General features: G+C 42.5%; 1 protein-coding gene across 5 annotated transcripts in view; it reads right to left on the minus strand.

Moving 5' to 3' along the window:
- Positions 1–20,746, minus strand: part of CAMK2G (calcium/calmodulin dependent protein kinase II gamma) — a 121,592-nt gene that overhangs the window by 16,767 nt on the left and 84,079 nt on the right. For 4 of the 5 annotated variants that reach the window (XM_086467200.1, XM_086467198.1, XM_086467199.1 and 1 more), the window contains exon 13: positions 12,121–12,161. In XM_086467200.1, the coding sequence (XP_086323326.1) occupies positions 12,121–12,161 (41 nt within the window). Of the gene's footprint in view, positions 1–3,380; positions 3,414–12,120; positions 12,162–20,746 lie in introns of all 5 variants that reach the window. The other variant, XM_086467196.1, reaches the window with a different exon arrangement.

Here is a 20,746-nt window from a genome sequence, read left to right on the forward strand (position 1 = left end):
AGGGTGGTGAGCCCTAGAAAAGGTAGACAAAAGGTGAGGTATGGTGTGTTGTGTCCCTGCTGTGACCTGAACAAAGCGACTTCAGGATCAATATATGGAAAAGGATGGGGGGACACTAGGAAAAGGCCATGTAGTTCCCCAGGCAGCAAGTCCTCTGGATGGCGCCCAGTAGTTTTTCATCTTTCCTCTCTTCAGTCTCTCTTGTAGCTGTGGTAGAAGAATAAAATCTCCATGTCCTGCATTCACACAGCACAACAGTGAGGCAGTCACTAGCCTGCTGCAAAGAAACATCCCACTGAGTCATGTATGTCAGTTATGTCAGGAACGAGCAAAGTCTATGTCTGTAGGAAGACAAACCTGCGTCCACTAGTATATAGCTCCTAGCCCAAAAATCCAGTCAGTTGTTGGAGAATTAGGCCCACAGTTACACTGCCATGTAACCCCCACACCAACTACATAGCTCTCTTGCTGCCAGACACCAGCAACAACATCAAAATCAACACTGCAGGAGCCTCGCTCAAAGTCCTTTGTTTACACATTGAGGGTGGAAGATAGGAGCTCACAGAAGTGTGACATTGCAGCTGCTCTCCATCCCACCGTTCTTGGGGAGTGCAAACTCATACTGCAAAACATCAGGCCCTCATCACCCAGTAACCACCACAAAGAATGCAGAATGCTGTCAAATGCTGAGCTGGAAAACATCTGCCAAATGGTTAATTATGTCAACCAGAAGCAGATCCTATGAGAATGAGACTTCACACACACAGTTTTTCTTCACAGGCAGCATGCCTTGGCTTAGGTATCCCTTTTGGAGAGGCAGAGAGGAGAAACAGAAGAGGAAGATGGAGCAGGTGGAGAGGGGAGGAAGTAGAAGAGAGAGGCAGGAATGAATTCTTTAAGAGTCCATGGAAAAAAAAAGAGCATATGACACACTCATCCCCAAAGCTAAGAAAAAAAAGAGAAACACTTCACAAATTACTATTTACTGCCTCTTCCTACACATCCCTGCATTGTCCTAAGACTTTGGCCTTCCAAAAGCTTTGCTTCCTGCATGTATTTCCAGGCTGGTGGCAGAAGAGACGACAGGCTGCTGTGGATGTAACAGAGTAGCAGAGCAACCTGAAAAAATGAATCCCAAGCTATTTTGTGGCACAAACACAACCAAACTTCTGGCAACGCCTAGGTCCACCCCTCCACACAACACTGAGGTTCCCGTACTTCAGAAAATGATCCTAATGCCTTCCAAACCTTTTCCAGTGAGAAGCGCACAGCCCGTTTTTCTTAGTCCACTGGGATAAGAAGATAAAGTTAGCATGAAAGAAGCTATACAAAAATACTTCTGATTTTTTGGAAGGCTTTATAACTGAGGCCAAATGCGGAAAAATCCCCCAACATCCAGGAAGCCACTGTTCTGAAAAAAAGTTGACAGCAGCTTGTTGGGTGTGGGATGTCAACTTACAATGTGCAAACCCACACACACCCAAAACACACAGCCTGCCCTCCAGGCTGCACTGAACACCCAGTTCATCCATCATACTCTTCTCCAACCAGGGGGCTGAAGAAGACCAAGTATCATGATTGCTAGTCCACAATCATATAGCATTTTACTCCAGGACAGAGTCCCAAGGAAATAAGAGGTAGAAGACTTAGCCTAAGCATTTTTCACAGCTCTTTCTCAGATGGAGGTATCTGACATACTGAGCTTCCTGCACACACTCGTGGCTTGGGGCTGCTTAACCAACTGCCCTTCCCTGGAAAAGACTGGCCTGCCCTTCCCAGAGCCCTAGGTGGCACAGCCAGCCTTCCCCTCCTACTGCCAGCCAACATCACCGTCACTGGGCAGGCTACAATCCTTGGTAATTCACAGTGGTACAGCTCAAGTTAAAAGAGGCCAATTCACCTAAAAAGGTGCCATGCCCTACTTAAAATCTATATAACACGATTAGTTCTGGCACAGCAGTTGGCAGCGCTTCCTGAGCTAGACAAGAGACAGACAGACAGGCACAAATAACACAGAGGGTGCAAGAGAAAGAAAACAGACCAGTGATCATATCGCTAGGGACACACATTTCTAGCCAACTAAAAGAAAGTAAGTACCAACACATGGGCCATGTCTGGTTATTTAGCCACCTTCACTGCTTCCATGTTTTCCGAGGCTGACACTTACACAGTTTACATATCCCAGCTGACTTAAAACAACATGCAGAGGGAATTTAAGTATTGCTGGCACTGGGTTAAAAGAAGGGCAAGTAAGGCACAAAGAACTCTTGCCCTGGAGTTTCATAAAGGCAGGGCTGGTGAAAAGTCAGTCCCTCATATCAGATTTTCCAAGCAGTACTTTGGGATTACTTTTTTGTGTTTACATAGTTTTAAGCCATCACTGAAGAAGGAAGAGGAGAAGTATCTTCCAGATAGTAATGTAGAAACAAATTATCCTGCTTTCTCAGTACTATGACGTTCTTGTTCCTACCTGCAACAGGGGAGAAATATTTTCTGGGTTTTTTTTGATGTAAAGGAAATAATGCAGTAACTAATTTTTGTACTTTAGTTACTGTTCATATCTCAGTGTCAGAGGCAAAAGCATCATCTGGTGGGCTGTGTATGACTCCGTACAATATGGCACTGGCCAATTTTCTCTTTGCTCCCTTGAGAGTGGATTTGACTACTTTTCTTGACAAATTCTATGGATGTCAAACATCTGGATGGATGAAAAAAGGAGATGAACAGGAAAGGGGATTCAGTTACTGGGTATTTGGTCATGCTGGGATACATAAATGCGATCAAGACAAAAGGAAGTTTTGGATTATAAAGGCTCTAACAAACCTTTTCAGTAAGTATGCTAAAAAAATAAGTGACCGGCAGCTCTGAGCTGCCCAGCAGTGCTGTACCCACACGTTTCATCTGAACAGTGGAGCCCCATCAGTCTCTGCCACATTTGGAGCAACTCCCAGTTTTTTCTACACTGCAGGGCTCTCACCAAGGATGACGGCATCAACACCAGGCAAAGCACCTGCTCCTCTTTTTGGCACCTCTGCAACAGAATGACAATGCCCCATGTCCAGGCAAGGCACACACCTGCTCTGCTGAGCCCAGGAGAACCACTGCCTGTTTTCATTTCACACTCAGAGCAGGCAAGGTCCAACTGCATTGCCAGCAGTTGACTTTCTGCACAAAATTGGAACTGTGCAACTGGCTGGGGGCCAGACGATCCCAGGGCCCTTTTAGTATGGACATGGACCTTTCAGTGCACAATGGTGTCCCCCCCACCCCCCCACCCCCCTGCACAGACATGCTATGTAGGGTGATGAGCACAAGCCGAGCGTGCATGGCATGAGAATGGCGGATGCACGAATCGCAGGCAGCTTACGGGAGGTGCTCACCATCAAATGCACACTGGAGCTCGACTTCCTTTTCTGGACACACCATTGAGAGAGGGAAAGAGAAGGGAAGAGAGGAGATGAGAAGAAAAGCACAGAAACTATTCACACATTAGTGTGCTAGCAAGGGTCCCCCTGCCAATAATGCTCCCCTAAGGGCAGGTATAAGCAGCAGCAGAAATGCACAGACACGCAAGAAGGGAAGTCACCATTAAAGAGTATGACTATACACCAGGGAAAAGGGCAGGGTTGAAGAACCCCATCCACTCAAACATCAAGGTCAGAACATAGGAGCCCCACACACTGATGTAAGCAGAGAAGAAAGAGGAATATATATATGCACAAGATGTGGGATGCAAGGGGGTGCCTCTTTGTGCTCTCCCACCTCAGAAAACTGTGCAGCTTCCCAGCCACACTGAAGAGGTAGACAGAAAACCCCTGTGTGTTCACATCTGGAGGAAGCAGAGGTGTGTTTGCAACTAGAATCAGAGGGCAGGGAGGAGGGCACAATGGGAAGGACAACCCCAAAGCCTGAAGAAAGAAGGGGGAACTTCTGTGCATAATACGGGGAGGAGAAAGACTCCCTCACACAGAAATCTGGGCTGATTGGAGAGGCAAGGTGAACCCATGCTCAGACATAGAGGAAAGCTAAGAAAGACAAAGATGCTCTCAACAGCTAGAACATTTTGCACTCTCAGATACTGAGAGGAGAACAAACAGGGAGCAATGCTCAAACACTACCCAACCTTCCTGGACTCTACTCTTCTTCAAAGGCATCTTCAGACACCTTCACACCAAACTGCACTCTCCAGTAAACCCGAGTCAGCATGCATTTCTCTGCTCTTTCACTACACTCTTAGTGTCATCCTGTCCAAGGTGAGCCTGGCAGGTCTTTTCAGCATTACAATTATCCCTTCCCCCTGCTGTCTCCACACACATTTTCCATCTGCCTTTCTCCTTTGGTACTATCTAAGCTATTTCTCTGCTGCTTCCCACAAAGTCCAGCTCACAGAGTAGTGTAGGACAGCACATCCCAGCCAAAAGCCACGATGGTGTGGACTCCTGCACACTAGCATAGCCCACTTCTGGAGCAGCCCTTGAACTCAGTACAGGCCGTGGAGTTGTCCTTCCCCATTTCATACACCTACTGAGCCTTCACAGCTTTCACCTTGAATATTGCCTTCATCCCTGCTGTCCTCACATCAGAGCTCAAGCACACAAACTGGCATGTCTTTGAGAGCAGAAGTGCCTATGTTCACCTCATACCCAGAACCACATTCCTTATCACACCATACAGTCCAAAATCATGCAGCCACTGCACGAACAGACTCAAACTAGCAAAGCTTCTACCTCATCTGATCTTTAATTCCAGTATGGACAGACTCTGAACACTGATCTGTTCAGCATTTGGCTCACGAATCTTCCACTTCATGGAGGCACAACACAGGGCTTGCCATTACTTGGTTTACAAAACTGTGGTTCCTCTCATCATCTTTTAAGACAATTTAGCTTCTCCACATGCTTTTCCTCAAGCTAGAGCTAAAATAGAATGTACTAACGGTGCATGAATACAATGCTTAGACCACCAACAATCCAGAGAAATCCTTGTACCCAGTCACAACAGGGAATTTTTAACTGGAAGAAGTGGAAATTGATACCAGCTGAGAAACTGCTTCAAAACTTCAGTTTTTATTTTTAACGTATCCTGTAAGTTGCAGTAGACAAACAGAGGCTATACAGATACTGCATAGAAACTTATCTCTAAGGAAGACAGTCTCATTTGAAGTTCATACAGATTTCCAATGAGTTACAGAAACAAGAAAAGGGGTAGAAAATGTTAAGAAACAAGCAAAAAGTTCACTATGAAAGGAGAGTCAACAAAGCCATATGGAAAACTACCACCCTCCTATATTAGAGGCATAAGTAACACTGACACAGGATGAAACAGAACCCTCTGCAGATCAGAATTTAATTAGAGTACAATCTAAATTTAAACCAGCATTGCTCTATTAACATGGTGTGGTGTATTGTAGAAATCCCAGAAAGCACATTATTAGTGGCTACTATAATAACAGGGGGAAGAAAAGCTAGCTAGGCAGCATGAACAGTATGGGGAGTGAGATCTGCGTTAAGACCAGAGCATCAAAGTACTACTACAACTCAAGACACATTGGATAATGCCAACATGAAGCACCAGCAGTAAGTGTTAAAGCATCTAAACTTATTAAGTTAAAACATAGACAAGGAAATTACTAAAACCAGATCAGTCTCCCAATGCCCTCTGTAACAGAGGCATCAGAGCCATCTATGTCACCTTTTCAAGGTGTCTAGCTGAGTGAGCAAAACTTTTTGTTCTCCTTGTAATGTGATTGCAACTTAGCAAAGTAAGTAAGGTAACAGAAGTTTAGTTACAGAGAGAGTTCTCCTTCCCTTCCATAACACAGCTATATCTCTCAGTATTTCTAGGCACTGCAGAGGCATTCCAGGGGATGCAAAAAATTGTTAAATGCAGACAGACAGCCTATGGTAAAGTACCTCACTGATCACTTCAAGGATTTCCCTACATCTGAGCGACAAAATGTTCTCCCAAAGCAGTATGGATAACATTTTCCTCTCAAACCCAGGGATGAATGTTTGTTAAAGTTCTATTTCTGTATTTGTGTGAAATTCAGGTGTTCATCTCAATAGAGGAGCAGATTCTCTACAATGAAACTTAAGGAAGACTCTTCCTTTAGGTAACAATAAACAGAAGTCAGGAGGTAACAGAAGACAACCTGAAGAATCCCTGTCCCCTTCAGCATAGCAGCAATATTAGAAATGGCAGGTGTAAAATCATTCTGAACACCTACAGAAAATACAACAGATACTAGAAGATGCTATAGGAAGTAGAGTGATTCCAGGCAAGGTCCATTCACAGTTCTGGGCACTTAAATGGATATCTTTTCACAACAGCTTTTTGCATTTCTATCTTCTACATGCGGTTCTTCCCCCAGTTTGATACTGACAGTGTATTTATGTTAAAATACCATGCTTGCTGCAACTCATATTCTTACAAAGAGTATAGTAATTTCAGGACTTAAGGTAGGAAAAAAAAAGTTGAACTCAAAGCAGATCAGTGAGAGGAAGCTTGAACTAGCAAATTTGAGGTCCTATTTCTACTTCTGCTTTAGCCCTTCTGTGTGATGCTGAGCAAATAATTTCATCTTTGTCAATCTGTCTTCTCTCTTGCCCTTTGTCAGCTTGTCTATTTAAATTGTACGATAAGAGGCAGGGATTTTCTGCTTAGGCATCGCTACAGTGCTAAGCACACTGGACCCTTGATCTCGGTTGGAGTTTCTAGGCATTACAACAATGCAGTGAAAAAGGTCAATGCATTAAAGGTGGGTAGAATGTGTTACTGGATGTCAGCACTTAAACAGATCTGAAGTGCTCCCCACACGTCTTTCATAAAACGGTTCAGCATAGAACAGTGCTGTTCAGGTGAACTTAGTTTCTCCTCATTTATCTTCACCATAACAATCTTTAAACAGTATGGCTTTAAGATCATAAAAAGTTCAGATACAGAAATAGAAGCATTAACACCTGTTGGTCACTGCATGGATGTTACTTGACTCTTGCAGATTTCCAGACCCTTGCAGGTTTTCTAAGGATTCCCTGTTGGTTCACCTTGCTACTGTGCCTTCTCTGTCTAAGTCATGCTTTCACAAACTGCTTTCTCAGCAGCCATGTCAGCTTACAGAGCATCCTGCCTTCCCCACATACACCTTACTGGGCAAAGGGCAGGGAAAGCTGGTACCCACCAGGTATAAAACGTACGCTTACTGCAATATTCCCTACAAACAGCAGAACAAATGGTATTTGGTGCCTCTTTGCAGTTATGCAAGACGAAGGGCAGGTTTTACAACATTAACCTCGTCACACAAAAACCCCTGGATTTTTACTATTTCAGCTATGCTATCCAGCTTTTACTGGGAAAGAAAACTGTGCATGCAGCAGAGACAAGGTAGAAAAGCAAAAAACTTTGCACAGCATTGCAAGTGAATGCTGTTAAAATCTCCTGCATTCCATTGCATTCTCCACAAGTTACTCTTTACATAGAGTGTTACACTGGGCCTGAAAAACATTACTGATATAATTTTGTATTATTCCCCTAATCACAAGCCAAAATGCTCAGGAAAAAATAAAAAAGAAAAGAAGAAACTGACAAAGAGCTTAGAGAAGAACTAATTTTAAAATACTTAGAAATACATACTTAACTAAAAATAGAAGTTGTGCATTAACAAATTCTGATTATAAAGATGGATCTGACAGGCCCTGCTAGAATGCATCCTCTCACACCAGTAGGAAGGAAAATTCCCCTTTGGGAAAAAAGGGAACACAACTGTTTGAAGTGCTGCCCAGAGACAAAAAAAAAATCAACAGTAGGCCTGTAACCCTAACTACAGGGAGCCCAGACCCCGACAAGGTCAGAGAAAGGACATTCAGCGTAAAGTGTCCTTAATCTTCACCCTGGTGTCTGCCGCAGCCCATTCCTTAACCCCTCCCTCACCTTGCAGTGGATGGTAAATCCAGATTACAGGCAGAAAGGGTAATAAGAAAGCAAGTAGATTTGACATGAAACTACCTAAAGTAAATTTTAAAATGGTAGCTGCACAATGTTGCTTATAAATTTAGAATCTTAAAAAAAATACCTGGACCTACAGTGGTAGCCACAAGGTACGTGGTATATTACATGTCTCTGCAATTCATCACCCAGTATCTTGTAGCCTCACTTTCTGGATTTGAAAGCAGAAACACATGTTCCCTGGGGATAAAACCTGGGCCTTCCTTGTTGCGACTCCATCAGCTTGGATCCAAATTCTGCCTGAAGAAAGCAAGTGCAGCACTACCAAAGGTTTGGTGAGCAGGGACAATTTAAGATTCAAGGCAGCTTAAATCATTCATTATTTAAGATAATGGAAAAGTTCTCAAGTGCCAAGCTGATGAAATATCTACCAATTAGCAGAATTAGTACTTGAAATTGAAGCAGCAGTGCAAAATGAAAACCAGGAATGCTTCAGATAGATTTTGGAAAGGAATTGGCTAGAGAGGGTCATATGCATGGAAATTTACCAAAATAACTCCAGTGTGGACACACCTATATTGGAATAAAAAAATGTCTCCTTCCTGTCCTCCCCTCCTGATTTAAGCCCCCCGCCAACCCCTCCAAATGGTCTGATGCAAGTAAAATGCATGTGTCCCCATTTCTTTAGTGTGTTAGGCTTCCTTCAGCAAAGGATTAAAGCCGATTCCTATAGAAACAAAATTTGTGGGTTTTTTTCTTACATACCAGCTCAACACGACTTACACTAGATGCTCATATCACCACGTGACTAACACATTATTCCTTTCTCATTTATGCTAAATCAGCAACAACATGCTGCATCTTGCTATCAGATATTCACCAACACACATTTTCGTGGAGTCCTTGGGAATAAACCATGAGACAGATGTACAGGCCTCACTCAAACTTGCCTAATACTATGTAAGAGAAATTCCTACTATATTTGTCAAATAATGCAGGATTCTAGCATAGATGGCTCTGAGTACCAGCCAAAACGATGGGAAAATTACCTTGAACAGAAAGTAAATCAAGACAAACTGCAATGTTTTTTACTCAATGGGCTTAAAGCCATTAATTTTTACACTGGTATAATCATCAGTTTGTGTAAGAAATACTCTTTCCATTCTCACCTACTGTGTGGATATCTGTGGCAAGAGTCTCATGGAGCACAGTCACCCTGGACTAGATAAAGCCACTGAAGAACTTGAAACATATTTTCTCTCAAATCTCCATAAGGAATTAATTTCCAAGAAGGTTTTAAGAAACAAACAAACAAAAAACCCAGCCACCAAACCAATCCAGCAGTCTCCATATCTGGCTAGAACATGAGAAACAGCCTAATCACGTGGCACGTGGTAAGCAGCAGACTACAGTTAAAAACACAGCATGCAATGCTCATTCTAAACCTACAGCTGCTGTAAAATTATTTCTATAGGAAGTGGGAGTGAAAAGGATACCACAAAGCTGAAAATCTGTTTGGTGTTCAAGTCATGGGATTTGTGCTCTGCACTACTGCAATGGGCAGAAAAGCATAGTTTGCTAGAAGTAATGCAGGACCAGATGCTCTTAACTCAACCAGTCAATGGCACAAGTTGTTTGTACCTGGGATGAGAAAATTGGTGGGGCTAAAATTACAAGCTTCCTGCATAAGGAGCAATGCATGAAAAGTAGGCTGGTCACAACAGCGCGACCACTGAACAGACAGCGACCAACACAGAGACTCTTGCAGCCGAGTGTGCCAGTACTGCTCCAATAAGCAAATGGAAGTGGTAAAAAGCTGCACTTCCATGGGATGATGTACATGCAGACAGTAGAGGCAAGGAAGGAGATAAGCATGTAGCACAGAAATCCTACAACAGAAGTGTTAAGGATGTACTACAAACACACACAGACCACTACCTGCTCTCTGTCTTGTCCAAACTTAGCAATGAGGGGGGAAGCAACCTGTACTTTTAAAAGTCTGCATTATTGAGCAAGAGTGTTACTCAAAACACCAGTTTTAAGAATAAATAACTTCTTTCTACATTTTAAAGCTTATAGAAACGAGGACTCAAAAGCCATACCTGAAGATAGATGCTGTCTGGGGAAACTGGGAAGCTTAAACAACTCTTTGGAGGGCCCCTCAGCCCAGGTTGAAAGTCTGCAATGCCCCTCAGGGACACCACTCAGGTTCATACTGCAGACCAAGACTGCTCTAACACTTAGGAGCAAGGAAGTGGCATGCAGACTCTTGACTGCAGGTCTCCAGTGCCATGCAGAAGTAGAGACAAGGTTCCCAGAGAGCAACGCCATTCACCATGTACAAAGAATGCTATGCTTTCTAATCTACCTTCCACTTTAACACAAGTATTCAATTATATATATCAGGAACAACGTATACTGTGAAGAGTTGAAGAATACTTCAAATCAGCTAGAAAAGCAAATCCAAAACTCTTTTCACAGAGGGAGACACCATGTTCTCAGTGAACCAAAGACAACAAGCTTTCTAAGGAGCTGGAAGTCTGTAACATACAGGTCTCCTTGTAACCACATGACCAGGAAGATATGCCTCAAAACCAGCGTGCACATCATCTGTCTGTTTCTAAGATTTTGACTCAAGCTGCAGCACTCCCTGAGAGCCTGTTGGAAATCAAGAATCCTGAGAAGAAAGCCAGTTTTTCCTGGGTAGGTAACAGAAACTACGTAGACATGTTATCCGCTGCTTTTCCAGTTGCTTTTCCCCTGGCACAGATATTTGCAATTTTGAAGCAAGTATCTGATGGTTCTCAGTTCACAGTGTTTAAGATCATCCATTCTTATTCCATTGGGATTTTACTGTAATGTTTTCCCTATCAACAGATGGGACAACTCAAACACACTTGCTGTATCAGTGTGCATGTGTTCAATGCATGTCTTTACAAGAGGCAGGCATGTGCAAAGGTACAAGAGCTCACTCTTGCAGGCACATTTCAAAGATAAGTATCCTAGAGCAAGAACAGCAAATCCATGTAGTATTTTGGTCAAAAAACCTCAAAGACTTGGGTGTCATTAGGGCAGAACACAGCAGAACTGCAAGAATGCGGGTTTTGCTAGAGCAGTCCCCAAAATAAACACAACACCTATGAAACCACTTCTTTTTCCAGCAGCCTGCTTGTATTGTGAGCCCTCTGGAAACAGAGCCTCATTAAAATGGAAAAGGACTAAAAGAGCAAGAGAGAACAAGCATGCTGGTCCTGCAGTGTGCATGTCAACCCTCCAGCATAGGGAAAATGAAGACTGTCCACAGTGCAAAACCAGGAGATGAACTATTCTGCCAAACAGCTGTGGAGAAACGTTTGGACTTCAAATGGAAATGCAAACAAATAAACCAAACCCTACTTTCCTATGTAGAAGACACTTATCCTTTGCAACAGTTAGGGGAAAACAGTGCTCTACCCTGTAACTGTCTCTACCCCAGTACCAGATGGTAAAGGGCTACTGCCTGCAACAACATACAGTCTTGGGAATGGCCTATTTGACCTCCAGAACCAAAGGATGACCATGTACACAAAGACTGTAATTGAAGTGAGGAAAAAATAATTCCCCTCAGAAGGGAACAAGAGAGTGCCTGGCCCTCAGGGATGTGGACTGTACTCTAACATAAGACTCAAGTTTCCACTCTGTCCAAACATGAACATCTGAAGGCTCCTTCCCCACCCCTCTTCCCTGTTCAACTTTCAGCATCTGTCCCAGGGGGGAGACAAAGAGATTTCCATGGGGTCTGATGGGTATCATCAGTCACTGACAATTGCTCTGTGCAATTTTGATACTCAGAAGCATTCTGCACTGAACAGAACAGACTAGTCAGAGGCATGTGTCACACTTGAGCAAGTCCTTGGTCTTTCTAACCCACAGCATTGACTAGTTCTCCATACTCCACAGAAAGGGGAAAAAGTATCTTGCTGGTACAACAGTGCACTTTGCTAGTTGTGTAATGTATAAGGTGCATGTAAGGAACATTAAGATCCCACCCAGGGCTCCATAACGGTACACTGAACATAACAATCCCAGCCACAAAGCAGGGCTGTGGTTTCACCCTGGAAGGGGATGGGCACCAGAGGAAGCAGCTGCCTTCTGTTCAAATGGTGGGAGAGAGAGTGAAATGGGAAAGCAAGAACTTACCTTCACTCCATCTGATTTCTTGTTCAGCAGGCTTTTGGCAGCTGTGGAGAGAAGCAAGAGAAGTATGTCAGATTTTTATTTCAAGACTATTTTTTCTCTCTCTCCCTCCACCACTTCCCTCAAAACTGCACGAGACTTCAGGAGGACAACCAACCTAATCATCCCCTCTAACAACAACAAACCTCAAAAACGGGCCAAGTCACTCATCAAATCCATCCTGATAGCAGAGGGTCACCCATCCTGATAGCAGAGGGTCACCCATCCTATCTATTGTTCACCCGTTCAGGCACTTTCACCATCTCAGGAAGAACCAAGTCTGAAATAAGACTTTAGACCTCCTCTATTTCAATCCTCCACTCACACACTGTGACCCCATCCAGAAGTACCAGCAGTTACAGGGGGAAAAGTTAAAGAAATCTGCCAGATCTTTGCAACAGGGTAAAGGCTTTATCCTCAAGTGCAGATACACATAATAGACTTTGCTTATAAAGGGGGCACTGATAACACAGAGGCCTCCTAATTACTGCTATTCAGTTACTCAGGGGAAACATCTGGATATCTGAAAGGAAGAGACTGGAAAAATGTGAAAGGCAGCATCTGATAACTCTTAAAAAAGAAAACGAGAATGAGAAAAGAGACAGAACTAGGCTGAATTCCTTCACTGAAAGATAAAGACCTCTGCTGTGCTCAACTTGAACAACTGGCACTAGCAATGAAAGCAAGAGCATGATAAGCATAGACAGGGAGCCCACAACAAATGCCTGACAGAAGGCACACTTGGGACTGATGAAGGACCTGCTCCATCTATTACAGTGAAGTGGTATGTTGACAACGACTGTCAACAGTAAGACCCCATCTACAACCTCAACAGATATAAAACATAGCTTGCCTACTCATGAAGAACGTATTCAGTTGTTTCAACTTCTGTAAACAGCACACTAGAGACCTACTGGACCAACACACCAATATGCCTCTCCTAAGCAGCTGCTGGAAAGCATACAAGTCTGGCTACTTGACCTGGATTTTAACTCCAGCAAAGATGAGGCCTAGAGAAAAAGTAAGTCCTAAGACAACGCTCATTTGACTGTCAAAGTGCTTCACTCCCAAAGACACGCTGACCAGCTTGTGCACAGTGCTCAGTCTCTCTCTAGAAAGCAGCATTAGGCAAAAATGTTTTTGCAATATCCAAGCAACTGTTCAAGTTTTACGTCAAAACCATTTTCCACCTTGCCTTCCCTAGCATGTGTCCCTACAGATATGGATTAACTAGAGAATGTTAGCTGAGCTAGTACAAATGACTACAGCATCTCCTCACAATAAAGAGGTGGCAGCCCACGTAAGTTTATTACAATCTCTGAATTGGTCTTTCTAATTTCCACTCCCTGATGCAAGTATAAAAACTAGATTAGGATTTTGTCTTCATTCCTGCTCTCAGAAACCATCAAAGAACACTGGAAGAACCTCATGCTGAGGTTTTCTGAATGTGTCAAAACATAATTCTCCAACATGCAAAAATGAGGTGGACAAAGGGACCCAAGCAACTCATTTGCCCTGCAACAGTTACTTTGCTGAGTGTACACATAATAAAGCATTGCAAGACTGAATCTAACAGACAAGTTCTTGCCACCTTCAAGGAATGATGAAGACTAGCATGACTCCACATGCAAGTGATAAGGAGAACAAGGTGACTACGGGGTCAAAAGGGGTCCAGTGTTTATACCACACAAACATCAAGGCATCTCACATGACAACTGTTTAAAACAAGAAACTCTTACGGCCTTACAACACTTCAGAAGAAGAAAAGGATTCTGCAACTTAACAAATATCAAAAATGCAAAATCCTTGAAGTGAAATAAAAAAACCACCAGAGAAGGGAAACAGCACCACCCTATGTCCTGGGAATGACTCAGACACAAGCTGTGAAGCAACATTTTTCATACTCTCTGCACTTTCTCCAGAACCTCACATTTATCTTTGTGGACAGAAGACAGCTAAAATCACATTCTGCAGCATTAAATCGAATTCAGCCGAGACTCCCTCTGCACAGCCCAGCACTACGTAATGCTGACCCAGTGCAGCCTGCCCGACTAGCCACCTTCCCTGCTTGTACCTCTGCACAGCACATGCTGTTCTCCCACAGGTTTGTCAGCGTTCCAGCACTGCAGCAGGAAACTTGGTCTGTGGTGTATTTAGTTCATACATCATACTACAGTTTATAAGGACAACTGGAGAGCCCGTGAAATGCATTCACACACAAAGATGAGTGTGGACACCTCAAACAAAAGGGAGGCATGCAGATTTACCCACAGGTCAACCCATACATGTTATGAGACAGAAATTAAAGGAGATCCAAGTGGAATTTCTGCAGCAAGTAACAAACAAGACGTCCTGCAACAAGAATCATGTTAGAAGACAGGCAGCACCATCCAACATGCAGCTTAGCAAAGAGACAACAGCAGGGGGAAAATCCAAGGAAACATGAAGGCAGATTCTTTACTGTTCAGGAAATGGTCTTGTACCCACACTTGCAGTTTTCTAGGCATGAGATACTAGTATTTATTTTCACTATTCTTCCTGCTTCCTCTACAAGTTAAAGGAATTAAATTCCCTCTTCTCAGTGGAATTAACAGTTCCTCTATAATGAAGCAGTACAAAGGCATGTGCTGCTAACTCAGTAACTTAAAAGCATAGTTCTGTTCCTGGTTTAACAAGACACCCTCCAGTTAATCTCTGAAGAGAAACACGAAAGGCCTCCCCTGCACACACCCCATATATCCCTCCCTCTTTCCACATTTCTCAGTTTTGGCCTCCATAGGAAAGAGCCTGAGCTCTGGACCACGCTCCCGGCAGAACACAAATCCCTAATGCTGATCTCACCAGCAATAAACATTAGACACTCTGGATGTACCAGAGCCAAGGGCGGGGCAGTGGAGGAGGGAATTTCCAAGAGGGTCTGCAATACCCGTTCCAAACACAGCCATGGGTAGTGCCTTCCCCCCTGCCACCCCCACTCCTCCTCTTCCAGAGAGAATGGCCCTTTGCACAGCCTGCCCTGGGTTTGCCTTGTCCCCAGGTGTGAAATCTTAGTTATGTTTCTCATCTTGCTTAAGCTTCCAGAGAGTATTTTTTAGGATGCAGGGATAACACTGAGGTTGCTTTGATTAAGCCTGACCAACTCATAATGCTAGTCTTAACAGACAAGCCAAGTTCTGGCTTCTAAACACAAGCATTTACACCACAGAATTTTGGACTTTGATGAGACTATTAAAATAAAAATTGTATTATACCAACACAGAAGTCCCAATGACATAGAGTTGTGGCTTGTCATTCTCATATTCTCAGTTCAAACAGTTAGATTAACTAATTCTCAACTTGGTGTCACTTCCAGGGCTCACCACAAACCAACTGACAGTCAGTATGTAGCCACAAAGAGGCAGCTCTGACTACCACTACAAACAATGCCCATGAATGCAGTGTAACCTCAAGAACATCTATTTATTAAGGACAAGATAAAGACTGACACTTGAAACACTGTCACAATGGCACAAGTCACTCCAGCAGTGGCCATTTAAACACAGCAGCGTGATTTCACAGAAAAGAGGGGAGTTGTTGTCTTGTGTTCTCTGCCCTCACTTTGGTTTCTGTCTCAGCAGTCCCCTTTCTCTTAGATTCTGCAGTGATTTGCTATGGGAACTTGTGGCAATAGCAATTACATAGGAACACTATGTGTTAAGTGAGAGACCAATACAAAGACAACCTATTTGCATGGGATAACTGCCTGGCAGAATTTACAATGCAGACTTTTTTTTTTGGTCCTGCTTTGCTATTAACTCCCTCTGCCCCCTAAATGACACCACTGTTACAGAAATGCACCTGAGCAATAGACAAGCAGCAACATTTAATATTTCCCCCCCTCAATGAAAAGCCTTTCATAGGGACTTCTATTCCTCAGCAGGATAGAATGATTCTGTTCAAAGAACTGCTACAGGATAAACAAAAGGTCACGAAAAGCAGTCAGTCACTTTCAAACACTCTTTTTAAAACAAGCAGAGAGAAGGGTAGAACTAGGTGGAAAGACAGGTAAAAACCCCAACCCACTAGGCAATGCAAGCCTTTATGTGATCTGGACCCATAGGATCTCTAGACACAGCACCTTCTTTCCTATCCAATTCATCTCATCAGGCACAGCCAAGGCCTAGCACTCTGCACATTACTTCCAGTGCTTTGGGAAAATCTCAAGGGTCGATAGTGTTTGAGGATGCACGCCCATCTCCCAGACATGCCCCAATAGTTTTCAGAGAAAGATTAAAAGAGAGAGCATTCATTAAAGCTAAAGCCTGAAATACACAACCCAGTGTTGTCCTCTTGGCACAAGCCAGAGAGCTCCCAGTTCTCCCACTAGTAATAATGGAGAAATTGTGTGGGAGCCAGGTGACTTCCTTCTGCTTTTTTCACCTCTGCCAGCCTCAGAAAACCAAAACATTATCCAGCAAGACCATGTACAAAAAGACAAAAACTAGGACCCAGCCTGATAGTTTGTGAGATTTCAGTAAATTATTTCAAATACCTTCCCATCCACACAGAAATTTCACATCCTGAAAAACACTCTCTTTGCAGGTATGCACATGTGCACACGCAAACACGACCAGAACCTTAAAAGGTCGAAACAGTCTGAACACTCATCCTAGACTTTCGAGCCTGAATATCCCAGTCCGTTCTACACTGAGGAGTTGATAAAAATATGACAGCATCTCTCTTGCAGTACTGCAAAAACTCCATTTCCTGACAAACCAAGAAATGAAGGGGTGAAGGGCAAATACCACAAGAAAAGGCATGCAGAGAGTTCTCCTGAATTTTGGGGAGAGGAAGATAAAAGTAAGTGCAATTCTTACAACAATTTAAATCCACTTTTCATGATAAATTAGATTCTCAGACCACAGTGATAAACATTTAAATGCAGCAATGAAATCCATGTGATGCTGGGAAGCTGCAAAATGGAAGCTTACTTACTGAAGTACACTACTTCAGCGGGTCCACACTGTAGTAGTTGAGCACCGTTCTCTGAAACCCCTGACTGTTTTTTAAGCAACTTAGTAGATACAGAGAAATCACGTAAAGCCAACTTCATTAAATGTGACCTCATCTTCTACTTGGGAAATGTTGTTCCTAGGGATCTCATACTCGTTTATTCAAAGCCCTCTGCAAACATCTTGATAAATTTTTCCTGCTGTATTTTCATCCTTTGAATTCACACCAGGAGGTTAGTGTTCACATGAGTCAAGTTATACAAATTTCTGATCCTGAATGGGTATCTACATACCTAACACAACACAGCAGAAACTTAAAATACATTGCTTGCACAATTTTAACTTTACTTTGGTTAAAGGAAAAAACTCAAATTGCAATGTGAGTATAAATATATGTATATACACACACAAAACAGGAAAAATCCAGTTTCACTGGAAAGCAGGTATAACAGAACACTGAAATAATTCAGTACCACTTCAGTACTCGTATTTCCTTCTTGCTCTTTAGTCAGCTCAAAAACATCTCTATACAAGTTACACCAAACATGCACAGGCATAGTCAGCCCTTCTTAGTTAGAAAGCACTCTGCTCCATGGATCTGTCTCCAGCCTCTCTCAACCTCATCTATCTAGTTAAAAACCCAAACCTGCACATTTGGGAGTTAATAAGGATCTGTACAGACATGGAATGAATTCCAGCTACTGTCACAAGCTGCCATAATAGATCCCTCACAAAACTGACTAGAGCAAGCAGTGACAATTCCCAAGAAAAAAGCTCAGCATCAGTTAAAGATAGAGGTTTCAGGCATAAGGCTCAATTGCCTGCAATGTCCACCTGAGAATCTACTTTGAGCACAGGGTGGCACACAGGACTTGTGCTTCACTTGAGAGAAGTGAATTTCATAAGAGTGAGAAGACTTGTTGAACAACTCCTCCCCAAATTAACAGTCACAATCCAGTTAGGAAAACAGTGCTAAGAATTTCATGTAGTCCACTTTTAAGTCTCGCATACAAACTTAATTATGGAGAAAAGCCATTTCTCAGCACTTTGCAAGGATGGCTGTTTCTAAGATGAAAACCTTTCACTCAGTTTATAGCAGGCTTACTTACAGAGTTTTATCTACGTAAATGAGTCCAGGCATCCTTAAACACTGCAGCTATTATCTCTGAAAGCCTTGCCAACTTTCTCCTAGTAATAAATTTACATTTACTTCTCACAAGATGATTTAGGAGTTCTAATCAAACTAATCAGTTCATTTACCAGACTGTACTTGTCTATTCTGTATGTGAGCACAGATAGATCAGTGTTTGCTTGGATCATCTGAACACCAAAAGTCACAAGCAAGCACCCAAATCATCCTGTGTATACCATACTCTAAAGATCCCACAGTGAAGTTTAGATTGCAATGTTCTCTCTCTAAGCCAAGTGAATACCTACCAGAACGTGGTCAGAAGCTACAAACTCCTCATTATATCCAGATCTCAGTTTCCTGACTTACACTGAAAGGAGTGCAACTGTATCTGCTTTCAAGAAAGAGCCTACAGGTGACCTGAGACACAACCTTTTACAAAGAACCACAAACAGCCAATTATTAAATTGTTGAATATACCATAACTAGGGAAAGGAGCCAGATCACATTCCTTTATCTTTAGGAATTGACCTGGGGCAAAAGGCATCTAGTAAGCAACAGAAAGAACAGAAACTTTTTTTTTTTGCTTTGTAAAAAGATTTTTTTGACAGGGGAAAAAAAAAAGAGAAAGAGTACCGCTACAGAGTCTTTAAGCACACGATTTGTCACAAGCTAAAACCACACTGTCAAATGAAGAAACTCCACATTACAAAATGTGTGACAGAGGAGATAGTACTGACAACAGGATTAGAGAAGTCTTCTATTTCCTGCAGATAGAACTATCACACCTAATTAATTGATACCAGAGTCACATGGGCCTTCATTTTCCTCTTGGTTCAAAACATCTGTGAAGTAGCTTTCAGAAGATCTCATCCTCAGAGAGGAAGAAGCTTCTCTCTTCATAAATCTAGTTCCCTGTCTGCTGGGAATGGGGCTTTTAGAAGCCCACAGAACAGTGTCACCCAATTAGAGAAAACAGAAGCCCCTTGAAGTCTTTAGGGAAAGCAGCAAGTAATCCTTCAGAACCTTCCAAGTGCAGTTAGATGACCTGTCATGATAGAAGTCTTAGCTCTACCCAAAGTTCCCACATGGGCTCTCTACTTTCAGTTAGCATGTACTTATTCTTCAATTACAGCAGATTTACGTATTTCAACTGCAGCAATTAAAAAACCTAAGTAAGTAAATAAATAAATAATAGTCAAGCTCATATTACACACAGTCCTGCAAAGAAAACAAGAGTAGCTGATCTCCCCGCTTTCAAAACACATCAAAATATTAGGAATTGCTGCTCTCCACAGAGGCTATATATAAATGCTTTGCATCTAAATTCACAACATTTCTTTCTGGACAGTTTTTCAGAGCGTCTCATTACCTGGGATCACAGCTCATATTCAAAGCAGAACACAGTGATACCGAGAACCCTGCACTCACTATGGGCCACCTAGGATTTCCTTTTCTTCAGCTAAGTGAAGCAGATCCAGCAACTTCATCCCTTGAGACAGAGAAGAATGAGCAGAGCAAGCCTTTTCCTCCTCGATACTAGCTCAGGGAATAAGTGGATGTATAGGTCACACACCATTAAGAAGAACCCTTCTCGCAGGCATTGCATGTACTCAAAATCTGGGCCGCAGGAGATTTTCTTACCCAAGCACTTCTGCAGCTTCATTAGAAGTGACAACATTTGCAGACTAAAAATGAATGTAAAACCGCTGTTTAAAAAAAAAATAAAAACCTTGACTATTTCAGAATCATCAATTAAGTGAAATAAAAACTAGCTGTGTGAATAGTTCAAAACGAGTTCACATCAGCAGAAAGCCCAAGAAAACATTGTTTTATATAGTTCTGCAGAAGCCTTTTTGTTATGCCATAGCTCCTCAAACAGTTATTTCAGAATCATTCTCAGAAAACAATGTATAATTTTAAAGTCCTGTAACAGCACAATCCTGGGGCAGGTCAATGGAGAAAATTATTCTATCCCTTCAAGGCCAAACTATCGGAAAGGCAGTAAAGGCAAATTGCTGGAGCCACAAGTAGTCCTGACATATTGGCACAGGTTCATATGAAATCAAGAACTAAGGAAAAACCATTCTGAAGTTGTTGAGGGTTGTCCCTTAATTGTAGCTTGATTTCACATCCTTTAATTTTTGCCTTTAAAAATCACCATACAGGAGGTTAAAAATGCTGTCTTGATTTCACACAAGAATGTATGCATGAATGCGCACTTTGAATGCCGGGATGATCATTTCACAGAGAAATTAGAATTCCAATTAATAGTTTATTGTAACATCACCCAGAATATAAGTATTGATATCCACCATTAGTAAATGGCCAGATGAAATTAATATACTTCCATTTCATTCATCATCACTTATAATCCATAGTGCCGACTTCCACTTGCAAGTAACTGTACTCAGGTGCAATAAAAATCTGACTCATGCATTCAGTGATTGCCTTCTTTAAAAGCGAAAAA

This window comes from Leptosomus discolor, chromosome 6, assembly GCF_034619465.1.
Source record: "Leptosomus discolor isolate bLepDis1 chromosome 6, bLepDis1.hap2, whole genome shotgun sequence".
In the NCBI taxonomy this organism is placed as follows: Eukaryota; Metazoa; Chordata; class Aves; order Leptosomiformes; family Leptosomidae; genus Leptosomus; species Leptosomus discolor.